Source organism: Mrakia frigida, assembly GCF_051309035.1.
Source record: "Mrakia frigida strain ATCC 22029 unplaced genomic scaffold BDY24scaffold_1, whole genome shotgun sequence".
NCBI classification, from domain to species: Eukaryota; Fungi; Basidiomycota; class Tremellomycetes; order Cystofilobasidiales; family Mrakiaceae; genus Mrakia; species Mrakia frigida.
This window is the reverse complement of record NW_027481280.1, coordinates 479,042-491,017: the sequence shown is the minus strand read 5'-3', so window position 1 is coordinate 491,017 and position 11,976 is coordinate 479,042. Positions and strand designations below refer to the sequence as shown.

At 55.4% G+C, this 11,976-nt stretch overlaps 5 protein-coding genes across 5 annotated transcripts in view; 2 read left to right on the top strand and 3 right to left on the bottom strand.

Moving 5' to 3' along the window:
- Positions 1–2,980, top strand: part of CDC53 (cullin CDC53) — a 5,266-nt gene extending 2,286 nt beyond the window's left edge. The window contains exons 9-21 of the mRNA XM_076638301.1: positions 137–357; positions 455–562; positions 648–812; positions 912–1,092; positions 1,164–1,241; positions 1,326–1,455; positions 1,547–1,815; positions 1,903–1,919; positions 1,991–2,137; positions 2,217–2,283; positions 2,375–2,400; positions 2,485–2,529; positions 2,606–2,980. Of these exons, the coding sequence (XP_076501120.1) occupies positions 137–357; positions 455–562; positions 648–812; positions 912–1,092; positions 1,164–1,241; positions 1,326–1,455; positions 1,547–1,815; positions 1,903–1,919; positions 1,991–2,137; positions 2,217–2,283; positions 2,375–2,400; positions 2,485–2,529; positions 2,606–2,614 (1,463 nt within the window). The 3' untranslated portion in view covers positions 2,615–2,980. The remainder of the gene's footprint in view (positions 1–136; positions 358–454; positions 563–647; positions 813–911; positions 1,093–1,163; positions 1,242–1,325; positions 1,456–1,546; positions 1,816–1,902; positions 1,920–1,990; positions 2,138–2,216; positions 2,284–2,374; positions 2,401–2,484; positions 2,530–2,605) is intronic.
- A 332-nt stretch (positions 2,981–3,312) lies between these two features.
- PPX1 (exopolyphosphatase) lies at positions 3,313–5,126 on the top strand. Its single transcript, XM_076638300.1, has 2 exons — positions 3,313–3,591; positions 3,747–5,126. Exons 1-2 carry the CDS (start codon positions 3,408–3,410, stop codon positions 5,018–5,020), a joined length of 1,458 nt encoding a protein of 485 aa, XP_076501119.1. The 5' UTR covers positions 3,313–3,407; the 3' UTR covers positions 5,021–5,126.
- Positions 5,127–5,329: 203 nt separating this feature from the next.
- Positions 5,330–8,519, bottom strand: BDY24DRAFT_437453 (uncharacterized protein). Its single transcript, XM_076644269.1, has 5 exons — positions 8,303–8,519; positions 7,952–8,131; positions 7,841–7,864; positions 6,864–7,524; positions 5,330–6,768 (listed from the first exon to the last, which is right to left on the bottom strand). Exons 1-5 carry the CDS (start codon positions 8,326–8,328, stop codon positions 5,677–5,679), a joined length of 1,983 nt encoding a protein of 660 aa, XP_076501118.1. The 5' UTR covers positions 8,329–8,519; the 3' UTR covers positions 5,330–5,676.
- Positions 8,520–9,057: 538 nt separating this feature from the next.
- Positions 9,058–9,852, bottom strand: BDY24DRAFT_373505 (uncharacterized protein). Its single transcript, XM_076638299.1, has one exon. It carries the CDS (start codon positions 9,394–9,396, stop codon positions 9,199–9,201), a length of 198 nt encoding a protein of 65 aa, XP_076501117.1. The 5' UTR covers positions 9,397–9,852; the 3' UTR covers positions 9,058–9,198.
- BDY24DRAFT_411075 (uncharacterized protein) lies at positions 9,675–11,751 on the bottom strand (the record flags this gene model as incomplete). Its single annotated transcript, XM_076642882.1, has 5 exons — positions 9,675–9,884; positions 9,961–10,143; positions 10,236–10,343; positions 10,440–11,223; positions 11,393–11,751. 5 exons carry the CDS (start codon positions 11,749–11,751, stop codon positions 9,675–9,677), a joined length of 1,644 nt encoding a protein of 547 aa, XP_076501116.1.
- Positions 11,752–11,976: the final 225 nt, after the last annotated feature.

Below are 11,976 nucleotides of genomic sequence, written 5' to 3'. Positions count from 1 at the left end.
CTCGTTTGTTTGATATCTACGAGCATCGTAAGATATCCCTTATCTCGACTCGTCTCGTCTCGTCTTCACCCTTCCAAACTCTCCTTCCCTCTCCCCCCCCCGCCCCCTCTCTCTCTCTCTCCTCGATGCTGCTCAGATCTCGCTCGGATGTACACTCTCCTCGCTCGAATCCCCGAAGGACTCGAGCCTCTCCGGAAGAAGTTCGAGGAGCACGTCAAGAGAGCTGGAATGGCTGCCATCGAGAAGCTCGCCTCTGGAAAGGGAAGTGTCGCTGCTCCTGCTCCTGCTGCTGGAGCCGCTGCCGATGCCGAAGCTGGAGATGATGAGGAGGAGGCTTCTTCGTCGAGGTCGACCATCGTGAGTTCTCGTCTTTCCTTCTCCTTTCTTCGACGTCACAGTCCCGTTCGAGACAAGAAAACTTATCATCTCTTGTTGTCTCGTGTTTTAATCTCAGGCTCCCAAAGACTACGTGGAGGCTCTCCTCGCCGTCCACAAGAAGAACCTCGAGGTCGTCAACGAGTCGTTCCGAGGAGAGGCTGGATTCGTCGCTTCGCTGGATAAGGTCAGTCTTTCCCGTCCTGCCTCTCCTTCTTCTCCTTCCTTCGGCCCTGACCGACGACTTCCCTCGTATTTCTGCTTCAAACCAGGCCTGCCGAGACTTCGTCAACACCAACGCTGCTACCAAGGACGCTCAAGGAGCTCAGTCGACGATTCGATCTCCGGAACTCCTCGCAAAGTTCACCGATCAGCTGCTCAGGAAGACGAACCGATCTGGAGAGGCTGCCGATTTGGAAGAGACGTTGAACCAGGTTGTGAGTCTCTCGATCTCGTTCCTGCGGCTCGAGGCAAGAGAAGAGAAGGACAAACTGAACCGAGACGCGCCCCTTCCTTTCCTTCCCTTCGTTCAACAGATGATCCTCTTCAAGTACATCGGAGACAAGGACGTGTTCCAAAAGTGGTACTGGAAGATGCTCTGCAAGCGACTCATCAACTCGATGTCGATCTCGGACGAGGCGGAGGCTTCGATGATCACCAAGCTGAAGGAGGCCGCTGGATTCGAGTACACCAATAAGCTCCAGAGGATGTTCACCGGTGAGTCTCCTTTCTCTGCTCTCTCTCGAAGCAGCTTTTCTGACCTCTTTGGGATCGGTTTCGTTTGACAGACATGAGCTTGAGTAAGGATCTCAGCGACACGTTCAACGAGAAGATGCAGCAGACTCACGACGCGAAGGATCTCGATGGTTCGTTCCCCTTTCCTTCTTCCACTCTTCTCCTCTCAAGCGAGATAGGAAACTGACCCTTCTCTTCTTCGATGTTTCTCGCAGTCGACTTCAACATCACCGTTCTCGGAGCTGGATTCTGGCCTCTGGAACCCAAGCCGACCGAGTTCACCATTCCCGTGGACATCCAGAAGTGCTACGATCGATTCCTCCGATACTACCAGTCCAAGCACTCGTTCGTATTGTTCTCCTTTCTCTCTCACCTCCTCGAAGAACTCTCGACCTCGTTCCTAAAGCTGACCTGTCGGTTTCGTTTCGTCTCGCAGCGGTCGAAAGCTCACCTGGCTCTGGCACGTTTCCAAGACCGAGATCCGAACTCGATATCTCGGAACCTCCTACATCCTCATGACGTCCATGTACCAGATGGCCGTCCTCGTTCAGTTCAACACCGCCGACGCGTTCACCTACAAGGAGCTCCAGACCGCGACGAGCATGGCCGACGGAACGCTCAAGCCTGTGATGGCGATGCTCGTCAAGTCGAAGATCCTCAACTTGGTGCACGAGGATGGAGAGGATAACTACGAGTTGAACTACAGTGGGATTTTTCGCTCTGATTCTTTCGTGTCGCGGTCGGGACGAACGAGAAACTCACGCGTTCCCCTTTTTCTCTTCCTTCTTTCAGGTTACAAGTCGAAGAAGGTTTGTTTCTTCCCTTCGCCCCTCCTCGTCGACTCGAGCTGACCATCTCATCCTATTTCTCGACATCGCAGGTCCGAGTCCAACTCAACCAACCCATGAAGGCCGAGCAGAAGACGGAATCCGCTCAGGTCATGAAGGACGTCGACGAGGATCGAAAGTACCTCATTCAGGCGACCATCGTCAGGATCATGAAGGCTCGAAAGACTCTGGCTCACTCTGTACGTATCCCTCTCTCGCTCTCTTTTCTTCGTCTTGTCGACCAGCTCGAGCTGACTCTTCTCGTTTCGGAATCGACAGGCTCTCATCAACGAGGTCGTCACTGGAGTTTCCGGTCGATTCGCTCCCAACATCCCTATGATCAAGAGTCAGTTTTCGATTCCCTCTCAGCCTTGCCTCTCCCTCGACCATGACGCTGACGTTCTTGCGTGTTTCGCTTTCGCTTTCGTTTCTCGCAGAGCAAATCGAGCAGCTCGTCGAGAAGGTTCGTCGCGTCTTCGCCTCGTCTCCGACTTTCCTTTCCTCCTTCTCTCACTCACTTCGACCTCTTTCTCTTCTCGTCATTCAGGAGTACCTCGAGCGAGCCGACGGAGACCGAAACACCTACAACTACGTTCGTCCACGGCTGCCGTCTCTTCTCGACCTTTTCTCCCTTCGTCCGTCGCTGACCTTCCCCCTCCTTCTCACAGCTCGCCTAAAATCGCCTCCCTCTCTCTCGGTTGTCGATTTCCAGGGTCCGGTCGTTCTCATGTCTTACGTCTTTCTTTCTCAGTCAGCTGTTCCTTCGTTGTTTTTCTCTCTTTCTCTGTTGCTTTTCTCGTTCACGTTCGCTCTCTCTCTCCCCATCTTCCTTCGCAAGCTCTTTCTCCTCTACTTACAACATCCCCCCCCCCCCAGCCAGCTCATTTTTCTTCTTCTCTGACGATCTGTCTTCACTGTATACCACGATTTCTCTTTCTTCTTCTCGTTGGTTGGTGTGCAGAGGGAGAGAGAGTCGGAGAGCGGAGGAGAGACGGAGGGTTGAAGGGGCGAGAGACGACGAGCTGTTGTCTCGCAAGCGATAAGGCTTTCCGAGCGCCTTCGACTTTGAAAAAAATCTTCACCCTCTCTCCTTTTCCTATCCGAAATCAACGAAGAAGACGACCCGTCTCACGCGTCACGACCGTTCCTTCCCTCCCAACCTTCATCCTCCCTCCCCATCTTTGGATGCCCCCGAAGAAGTCTCTCCTCTACCTCCTCCTGCTGCTCAGCTCCTTCTCCGTAATCCTCTACGCCATCGGAGTCCATTCCTCTCGTGACTCGTGGATGCAAAAGAGGTTCTGCTCGTCTTCCTCCTCCACTCCGTCTTCGATCTTCTCCCTCTTCTGCTCCTCCGGTCGACGTTCCACCTCAACCATCACCATCGTTCAACCTCCCTCCTTCCCGAATCCCGTCACTCATCCTCACCACCAACTCAGTACAATCAAGACGACGAGTAGTACGATTCGAGCTATGTCTACCGCGATAAGCGCTCAAGAAGGAGGAGGAGGAGGGAAGGACACGATTGGGGAGGTTGAAGGAGCTGGAGCGAGTTTGTTCAGCGATACGTTGTTGAGTTTGAAGGAGACGTTCTTGAAGGATTTGGAGGATGGCAAGGGACAAGGGTGGACGGTTGTGATGGGGAATGAAGCTGGAGGTGAGTGGGCTTTCTCCTTCTTGTTGTTTTGTGGGAGGAAGAAACAAGGAAGGAAGGAAACGAGAGCTCGACTCGACCTCGACCTTCCTTCCTTTCCCATCGTCCTTCTCGTCTCGCAACGTATCCTGACCTTCTCTCGCCTTGCTCACTCGCAGATCTCGACTCGTTAGCCTCCGCCATTGCCTTCTCTTACCTGTCCACCACTCTCCTCGCCACTCCCAAGATCATCTCCCTCCTCCAAACGCCTCGTTCCTCGCTCCCTCTCCGTCCAGAAAACACCCTCGCCCTCTCCCTCGCCTCCCTCACCTCATCCCTCTCCTCCTCAGCCTCCCCGTTCCTATGCATCGACGATCTCCCTATCCAGCCAACGGAACTCGTAAAGAGAGGAGTCAGCTTCGCGTTGGTGGATCACAATCGTCTTCTGCCCACGTTCATCCCTCCTCCCTCCTCCGATCTCGATCTCGAACCCGTCGTCGTGAAAGCCGTGATCGACCACCATCAAGACGAGGATCTCTACCCTGAAGCCAACCCTAGGATCGTATCGACGGGAGCAGGGAGTTGCGCTTCCCTCGTGACGCTTTACTTCCAAACCCACTTCCCAACCAACGCTTCGACGTCGTCCCTCCACGTCCCTTTGCCTAAGGAACTCGCGACCCTCCTCCTCTCAGCCATCATGATCGATACAGGAGGACTCAAAGCAGGAGGGAAGGCTACCGAGAAGGATATCGCGGCAGTCGAGTTCCTCTACCCTCTTTCGTCCCTCGTCGACCCGACCACCACCCCCGTCCAACTCAACTCGTCCTCCGTCAGCATCGAATCCAGCGGAATTCCCTCCTCCCTCACCACCCTCACCACCGACCTCCTCTCGACCAAACGAAACGTCTCGCACCTCTCCTCCCTCGACCTCCTCTCGAGGGACTACAAACAATACCTCCACCCTCTCTCCGCTCACCTCCTTCCTTCTGAATCCCAACCCATCACCCTCCGCGTCGGACTCGCCACCGTCCCCATCGGACTCGTCGAATGGCTCACTCGTCCTTCGCCTTCCACACCCTGGCCTTCCTTCCTCGCTTCCCTCGACGAGTTCACCGCTCAACACGACCTCCAAATCCTCGGCGTGCTCACGTCCTTCAAATCCCTCACGGGCAAGACCGGGAAGCACAAGCGAGAGATCCTCATCTACTTCCCTTCCGGGACGTGGCCGGGGAGGGAGACGGTCTGGGAGGAGGTCGTGCAAGGGTTGGAGAGGAGCGAGAGCTTGAATCTGAAGAAGTGGAAGGACGGGGAGGGCCTGGAGGAAGGGTGGGGTGGAGGATGGGGAAGAGTTTGGAGGCAGGGGAACGCGGAGGCCACGAGGAAGGTGACGGCACCGATTATGAAGGAGCTTTTGGAGGGAGGGGAGGAGGCGGTTGGGGAGGCGGCTCAGTGAGGGGAACGAAAGGGGTTTTTTCTGGAGGTTCGGTTTAGAGGGAGAGTGGTAGAGTAGATTAGCGTAGAGTAGATCTTTCATGACCTTCTTAGTTTTTTTTTCCTGATATCGGTCGTCGTCGTCGAGGAGGGAGAGAGCAGAAGCCAGGAAGCGAAGGGAGAGACGCGACGAGATCGATCTCGACCTTCGTTCCCCGAGACCGATCTCGTAGAGTTCAAACTCTCGATGCCTCTCCGTCAGGACCACCGACGAACGAAATGAACGCTCGGTCGAACCTTCTCTGGACTTTCAGTCGAGTCGGGTTTCGAACGAAACGAAGGCCCTCGCTGAAGCGAGAGAAAGAAAACGCCCTTGTTGATTCTACAAACGAACAAGAGAAGAGCTATAAACGAGTCGAGAACGAGAGAGAGAAAAAAAAGGACAGACAGACAAATAATGGCGAGAGAGAGGAAGTGAGGAGAGGAACGCGTCGAGGGAGTTGGGCAAGAGGAGAGGGACGAGAGAGCGATGTCCGAAGGGAAGATAGAGGAAGGTTACGGATGGGTGTCAAGAGAGAGAGGAAAGAAGGAGGGAGCTAGATAATAGTACATGACCGAAACGAGAAGAGAAAAAAGCAATGACGGAGAGACGAACGAAACGAAAGCGACGCGACCTCCTCAACTTCCGATCCTCGCTCCCCTCACACCCTTCGGAGGTCTCGAGGCTCCCCTCCCAGCCTTCCCGCCCCTCGTTCCCTTCCTACCCTTCGAGGACCCCTCTTCCTGACTATCCTCCTCGTCCAGGATCTGATCCTCCTCCTCCTCCTCCTCCTCGTCCCTGTTCGATCCCGATCCCGAAGCCGACGCTGCTCTCGCCGTCGAGGTCTCTCCTCCGACCCTAGCGACGTCTGGATCGATTCGTCGACAGGGTTTTCCACCACCGGTTGAGGACCGAGGAGCCGGAGGAGGAGGAGGGTTGGAAGAAGTGGACGTCGACGGAAGAGGAGGAGGGATGGCGAGTCCAGCGGCGGTGAATCCTCCTTCGAGTTGTCGAACTCGTTTCCAGATCGCCTCGACCTCTCGTCTCGTCTCCTCCCTGACAACGGCAACCTCCTTCCTGACCATCTCCTGAAGACTCGTCGAGCTGACTTGAAGCGTGTTGAGGAGGTTGGCAGCTTGTTGATGGGTGTGTTGGAACCGTCGAATCTCGTCCTCTCCTCGTCGATGGATGTCTGTGGATCGGGCGGAGAGATCGGAGACGGTCTGCTGGAGGGTTCGGGAGTCGACGAGGGCGTCGTAGAATCGTTCGAAGGGAGCGAGGAAGGTGTTTTTCTGGTTCGAGGGAGGAGGGGAAGGGGAGTGTTGGCGATGCTGAGCGTAATAGGATGCGGAGGGAGGACCTCGAGCGCTGCCTGGAGGATTATAGGGAGGTTGTTGTTGCTGCTGTTGCTGACTTCCTCCGTAGGCTGCTGGAGAAGGCATGGGATGGTGGCTCATCCCGTTGGGAGTGTTTCCTCCTCCGTTCGAAGGGTAGCCGTTCGAGGGAACTCGAGGAGGGATGGAGGGACGAGACGAGGGAGCGCCGTTGCTGGATTGATGCTGGGAGGAAGAGGAAGCTGATCGAGGAGGTTGACCTGCTGCTTGAGGAGCGTATCGCTCCTGTTGGGGAGGAGGGAAGAAGGTGTCGGGCTGAGAAGGGTTCTGAGGGAAGACCGGTCGAGCGGAGAGAGGTTTGGGTGAGGGTCCCCCGGTTCGAGGCGACGGAACGCTCTGAGAAAGCACAAAAACGAGAGGAAAACAACAAAGGTCAGAACGAACGTTCGCCTCTCTCTGCTTCAGTGAGTTCATGAGAGAACGAGACGTACCTGAGCCGCGTCGACGCTCGCCGGCGTGAAAATCGAGAGTCCTCCAGCCTTCGCTCTCCCTTCCTCGTGAGTCCTCGTAGCCAAGCCTCCACTCGAGAATCCTCCTGATGCGAGAGCAGGTGAAGCAGCTTGGACCTCGACAGCAGGAGCCACCTCAGGCTTGACGTCGACGTCCATCTCGTTCTCTATCGACGCTGCTCCTCCTCCTTCGGCGACGACGACGTCTCCTCCTCCAACGGGAACCTTGGGTGTCGAAGCTTGAGGAGGTGTAGATGCTGCCGACGAATGTCCTTCTCCTCCTCTCCTCTGCTGAATGATCATCTGCTGCTGCTCCTTCATCCTCAACGCCGAACGAACGGTGTCCCTGACTCCAGGATCGGTGTTGCTGAGGTTGAATCCGAGGACGACCGGGGAGATGGGAGGTTTGTCGAAGTCGACGGAAGGGTCCGAGGAGTGCTGCTGATCCTTGTTGGCCGAAGAAGGAGGTCCGTTGCTTCCAGAAACGAGTCGTCGTCGTTTAGCGGGATCTTCGACGTTGTTATTGCCTCCGTTGAGAACAGAAGGGTGGGAGGAGGAAGGCGAGCGAGATCCTCCAGTCTGCTGCTGTCGAGAATCCTGAGAGGAGAGGTGGGAGATCGAGGGGGAGTTGGCCTTGTTCTCTCTGAAGGTTTGAGAGGAGGGGACGGAAAGAAAAGAGAACGAGATCCGAGTCAGCCACTCTGGCGAGATTGAAATCGTCGACGAACGAGCTCAACAACGAAGGAAGGAGGAAGGTAAGCGGGAGAGGAAGAAAGAGAGAGATGAGAGCTCTTGGTAGGGCCACTCTTAAGGATCTGAAGCGACTCTCAAGACGAGGGAAGGCGTCGAAAGGGTGGTGAACGGATTCAGGGGCGGGAAAGTCGTTTGTGTTTCATCCCTAGGGAGGTCGACACACTCGTCCCTATGATCGTGCTAGACCTTCTAGCACCGCCATCCACCTCTCCAGATCCTTCATGATCGCCCTAGAATCCAAAGGAGCGAGCAATGGAGAGCCTCCGTCCGAGAACGAACGAAGAAACGAGCTCGAGGGAAGGAGGGAAGGAACTGACCTCTCCACTTGTCCTTCAGCTCTCCTCTTGCCTCCACCACCCCCAGGAGACTTCTCCAACCCGTCCTTCGTAGCCTCGTCGGGGACCCTTGGGTATAGGCGGCGAGTTTCTGGAGGAGGCGAATGTGAAGGGCTTTGCATTTGTGGAGGAGAGGAATCAGCACCTCGAAGGGACGAGGTGCTGAGAGAGAGGGAGAGTTCGAAAGAAGGAAGACAAGTCAGCGAGAGAGTCTACATAGGCATTTAGCTCTCGAGACGGAGTCCTCGAGTATCTCTTCATTCAGTCTTTCAAGAAAAACTGAGCGAGAGGGAGCTTTCCTCGAAGGGAGAGATGAAGGAAGGGATCACTCACGGGTGATCGTGTCTCGAGGCGGGCATGACTTTCTTCCTTCGACGAGACGGCGACGGTTTGCTGGGAGTTAAAGAGAGAGAAAGGGGAAGTAGAGTAGGCTGTAGAGAGAGAGTGTGTGTGTGTGAGGAAGGCGAGGCTGGTTGGAAGGGGAGGGAAGGTGAGAGTTGGAAGGCAAAGAGGTGAATCAGGGCCAGTCTGGCGGCTGGGGCGAGGAAGGGGTCGTCGGCTGCGGTCTCTTTTCCGTTTGAGGAACAGAAGACATGAGGAAAAGCTACTTGGGTTCCAGGATTGGAGCGTGCCAGCAGGTTAATTCTCTGGGAACAAATCCTAGTTCTTTGGGATCTCGGGAAGGAAGGGATCGGTCGAGAGAGGCGTCTCCCCATCGGACCTGAACGCGTCCGCTCTTTCTCTCTTTCCTTCTTCACGGCTGAGAACTCACCTCGTTCCATGCTCTAGATCGATGCTAGCGAGCGCTTAGGGGCGGTTCTTCAGAAAAAGAGCTTTCTCGGAAAGAGAGGAGACGTTGTAAACCGACCTGCTGCTCCTTCCCGACTCGTCCTCCTCCTGTCGATCTTCTGTCCTTCGCTAGTGGCTTTTAGAGGCCTTGTTCTCATCACTAGCTTTGTATGAGTTCGGAAGTAACCTGATCGCGTCCCAAAACGGTAACTCAACGCGTCTTCGAAAGCAAAAAGAGAGAGAGACAAAGCATGCATCGACGTCGTCGCCTCCGCGACTCTCGAATCAGCAGAACCTAGGCAAGAACAAAACAGAGGCAAATAAGAGCTACGCAGTAGAGGTAAGAGAAAGAATCGAGCGAGGGTATAGAAAGAAAGATGAACCGAGAAGGGGGTAGATAGGCGAAAGAAAAAAGGGGAAGAGGCAGAAGAAGCTGGGAATTAACGACACGAGCAAAGGGTGAGGGGTATCAAAAGCACAAGGATAACGAGACCGAGATGAGGTGAGAGCAGAGCAGAAGAAGAAAAAGCAGCAAGAAATGGGGAAAGCAAGATGACAGGGGAAAGCAAAGGGAGATGGAGCGAAACGAAAACGAGGAATCTGGAACGCAAACTAGAGGAGATGAGAAAGAGAGACATGCTAAACGAGTGTGGGTGTAGGGGAGAGGGAGGAGGGGATCGAGATGCTAAATAAAGGAAGCAAGAGCAGGCGATGTGGGAGGCGAGGACGAACGGACCGTTCGGGCGATGCTATTCGTCTAGAAGCTAAGGGAGGGTGGGTGCAGATGGAACGAAGCGTTCGTGAAGTGGGTGAGGAGTAAAAGTCGTAAGAAGGGATACGAGAGAAAGGAGCAGAAGAGAGACAGAAGGAAGGGAGGGAAAGGTAGGGAGAGAGAAGAGACGCGTCGGGTTTCCAATCAGGCGAGATCCTCGTGCGAGGACGACGATGCGAGCCTCCTCTTGTCGGTAGACCTGGGGAGGGAGGCTGCTCGGATCTCGGGAAGAGAAGGAGCACCTCCGTTGGCGAGAAGGTGACCGAGTCGGTTCTCCCAAGCTTGATCGGCGGCTCGACGTTCGACCTCCTCGGATTGAGGCACGACTCGTTTGGTGAGACCGGTAGCGGAAGCCTGGAAAAGGGGAAGAATCTTCGTCAGCACTCTATTCAAAAGGAGAGGAAGAAGAAGAAGAAGAAGCTGAACTCACAGCCGCACTCGAAGCCTTCTTGGTCGTCGTCGACGAACTCGCCTTGGTCGTGGTCGAGGTTTCGGCGATGTTGACTCCAGGACCAACGGTAGCAGTCTGGAAGTTTCCAGAGACGGTAGCGGCGTTCGCATCCTTAGTGAGGAAGTAAGCGGCGAGTCCACCACCGATTCCAGCGATGATGAGCTGCGAAACGAAAGACGAAGAGAGAGGAAACGCGTCAGAAACGCGTCCATTTTCGACGAGGAACGGGAAAAGGAGGGAGAGGCGAGACTCACGAAGAATGCGAGCCATGCCCAGATCTTCTGACGCTTGGTTCGAAGAGCTTCCTTCTTGAGCCAGGCGGCGTCCCTCGAGAGTCGTTTGTTCGAGTCGTGAGCGACCATCTTGAGGAGGCGAGGGAACGAAACGATGTCCAGTTAGAATGCGAGAACGAACTGCGAGAATGCCACGTCTCAGATCTAAAGAAAGAGATCACTCACCGAAAACCTATTCCAGAACTTCGTCGAGCGGTCCTCTCCCCTGTCTCTCCCTCGAATCAACACCCTCTCCTCCATCCTCGCCGTAGCGTTCTCGCTCGGCGAGAGCTTCTCGTTCGGCGCCCATGCGAGAGCAGGCGAAGGTAGAGCTCCGTTGAAAGGGGATCCTCCTTGGAAGGGAGACGACGCCGACGACGCGTAGGAGAGGTTCCTCGTGTCGATGTTGAGTTGACCTGGAGGGTGACGCGCTTGGATCTCTTGAGACGGAGGATTCGCGAAGGGGTTGCTGGGATCGTGGTGGAGAAGAGGCTGTTGCTGATGCTGGGAGTGTTGTTGACGGTTCTGAGTGAACGATCCTGATTGAGCCTGACCGGAGGAGGAGGGTTGATGAGGACGAGCGCTCTGCCTTCTCTCCTTCTCCGACATGGGTTGGTACTCGACTCTTTCCCGAGCAGGACCAGCTCCTCCTGCCTTCGACGGGGGAGGCGACTTGGGTTCGAGGCTGCCGACGGGAGGAGGGGAGAGGGATCGCTTTGGTTCTGGGACGGGGAAGTGGTTTCTTGAAGGAGAGGATCGACCTGGAGAGGAGTGGGCTGAAGGGAGAGGAGCTGGGAGACGCATTCCAGTGGTAGCGTTGACGGAGGAAGGGTGGTAGTCGTCGTCTTCGGAATCCGAGTCGGGAGTGGCGGAGAGCATCGACGCGAAACCACCGTCGTTGGAGTCGGAAGGTTGAGGTTGGTGCTGTTGACGAGGAGGAGTCTTCTGTTCGGGGAAGTAGCTGTCGTAGCTGAGTGAAGGGGGAGGCCAAGAAAGAAGGAGAAAACGGGAGGAGGAAGAGAGAGAGAGAGAGAGGACGGCGTCCGTTCAGCGTTTCATCCTCGCTCGCTCCCCGTCCTTCTCCTCGTTCTTCCCGTCCTTCTTCCAGAAGAAAACGACTAGATATCGCAGGTACTCACGTATTCTCCCTAGGCTGATCTCCACCTCTTCCTTGACCCATGTTTCCAAACTCTTCCCTCTCCCTCCTTCCCTGTTCCAACTGAAGCTTGACGTCCTCGATCCTCCTGGCCTCGTCTGCCTTCCTCCTCTGCTCCTCCTCCCATCTCCTCCTTCCAGCTTCTCTATCGTCCGTATAAGGACTACCGGGTGATGAAGGAACTCCTTGTTGTTCTACTGGGAATCGTTGAGAGGAAGGCGAGCTGATGGGAGGACGAGTTGAGAGAGGGGAGCGACCGACAGTTGGTGAAGCTGGAGGAGTGCCATGAGGAGAGCCTCCTTGCTTTCGTCGAGGAGTTGAAGTCGATTTTGGGACTGCCATTTCTTTGAGAGTAGTAGGAGGTGGCAGGCGATAGAGGAGAGAGGTGGGAAGAGGTCTGGCTGGGTGGAAAGGAGTGTAGGTTGAAGAGAGAGAGAGGAAAAGGGCTGGAAGGTTGACTGGTCGAAAGTGACGACGAGAGAGGCGAGGGTATGAGCTTTGAAGGAAGGGCCGAGCTGAAGAGCTAATCGATCTTCTGTGGAGAAGTAGAGGAGGTCGAGGGGGAGA